The sequence below is a fragment of the Rhincodon typus genome, chromosome 18 (genome assembly GCF_021869965.1).
Source record: "Rhincodon typus isolate 14 chromosome 18, sRhiTyp1.1, whole genome shotgun sequence".
Lineage (NCBI taxonomy): Eukaryota > Metazoa > Chordata > Chondrichthyes > Orectolobiformes > Rhincodontidae > Rhincodon > Rhincodon typus.
Window position 1 is genome coordinate 58,149,126 of NC_063349.1, and position 1,894 is coordinate 58,151,019.

General features: G+C 44.9%; 1 protein-coding gene across 1 annotated transcript in view; it reads right to left on the reverse strand.

Annotated features, from left to right (window-relative positions):
- The window catches only part of LOC109914045 (palmitoyltransferase ZDHHC17-like), a 113,792-nt gene that overhangs the window by 35,143 nt on the left and 76,755 nt on the right, over nucleotides 1-1,894 (reverse strand). The window contains exon 4 of the mRNA XM_048607475.1: nucleotides 467-544. Within this exon, the coding sequence (XP_048463432.1) occupies nucleotides 467-544 (78 nt within the window). The remainder of the gene's footprint in view (nucleotides 1-466; nucleotides 545-1,894) is intronic.

Genomic DNA, 1,894 nt, shown 5'->3' on the forward strand with positions numbered 1-1,894 from the left:
GGGCAATAAATGCTGCCTGGCCAGTGATGCCCTCATCCCGTGAATGAATAAAGAAAAAACAATGGTTAAAATGCGGATGTCACAGCCACAAGGAGGAATTATGGTGAATAGCACAGAGGTATTTAAGAGGAAACTAGATAAACACAAGAGGGAGAAAGGGATAGAAGAATCTCCCAATAGTTTGACATTCAGTACAAACATTCACAGACCAGTTAGGCTAAATGTCCCATTTGTCGCCTATACATTATTCACCATTCCACAAGAAGCTTTACGTCTCCACAATACATTGTATGTTAAATTTTTCAGCAACTTGAAATATCAAAGCAAAACTGATGCTAGCTGGTAATTTGTTGTACAATTCTGTGCATTCCAGGACGTACTCCAAGCACATTCCATTCCCCCCTCAGGAAGGAATCTGCAATGTAATTTAGTGGCAAAAGAAATTTAAAACCAAGTGCATGCTTACCTTGTTGCCCAGTGAAGAGGGGTGGAATTAAGGTCTCCACCAAGCTGATCCACAATCGCACCCTTTGAGATGTAGTATCTGAAATATGAACAACACCATTAACATATCAAGGTCAAAGTCAAATTCCAGAAGGGAGATAGAAGGTGAAGTGGTGCAATGAAAACAACCTCTCTCTCAACATTGGCAAAACTAAAGAACTGATCGTTGATTTCAGAAAGGAGGGTGGAGAACATGCTCCCATCTACATCAACAGAACTGAGGTTGACAGGGCAGACAGCATCAAGTTGCTTGGAATGACGATAACTGACAACCTGACGTGGGCTTCCCACATAAATGCGACAGTCAAGATGGCACAACAATACCTCTTCTTCCTCGGGCAGCTCAGGAAATTTGGCATGTCCATAAGGTCCCTCACCAACTTCTACAGATGCACCATTGAAAGCACACTGCCCGGGTGCACAACGGCTTGGTATGGCAACAGCTCTGCCCAGGACCGCAAGAAACTACAGAAGGTGGTGTGCACAGCCCAGACCATCACGGAAGCCAACCTTTCTGAAGAAGGGTCTAGGCCCGAAAAGTCAGCCTTCCTGCTCTTCTGATGCTGCTTGGCCTGCTGTGTTCATCCAACTCTCCACCTTGTTATCTCATCTTCCATCCATGGTCTCCATTTACACGGCTCGCTCCCGTGGAAAGGCAGCCAACATCATCAAAGACCCATCGCACCCTGGTAATGTCAGGCAGAAGATACAGAAGCCTGAACACACATACCAACAGGTTCAGGTACAGCTTCTTTCCAGCCGTTATTAGACTGATGAATGGATTCTCGCCGCAAATAATCTAAACTGCAATGTAACCTGTATGCCTCTAAGTCTTTTTGATCTGTTCATCCTTTGCTTGCTGTGATCCGCCTATACTGTTCGGAAACAAAAATTTCCATTATATTTCGGTACACTTGACAATAAAATCAATCAATCAGGTAGTACCAGAAAAACATTGACACATATCAATTTTCACATTTCTGATGAAATTAGGTATTTCAAGTTGACATATGCCAACATATCAATTATGAGGAGTGGCATTCAACTATGGAACCGGAACACTAGGGCCAGTAAGTGCAGGGACTGGGGAGAAAAGTGTGTCAGAGATATGCGTAGCACGGAGTAAGAGTAGGCGTGGGGAAGTCGTGGGCTCAGAGGGACAGGAGGACTGGACTGCATTTACTTCAATGCAAGAAGGATAGCAGGTAAATCAGATGAACTAACAGCATGGATAACTGCATGGAATTATATTATTGCCATTACAGAGACATGGTTTAAGGAGGGACAGGACTGGCAGCTTAACATTCCTCGATATCGCTGTTTTAGAAGGGACAGAAAGAGAAAATAAAGGGGTGGCGGTGGGCGGGGGGGGGGGGGGGGGGGGGGGGGG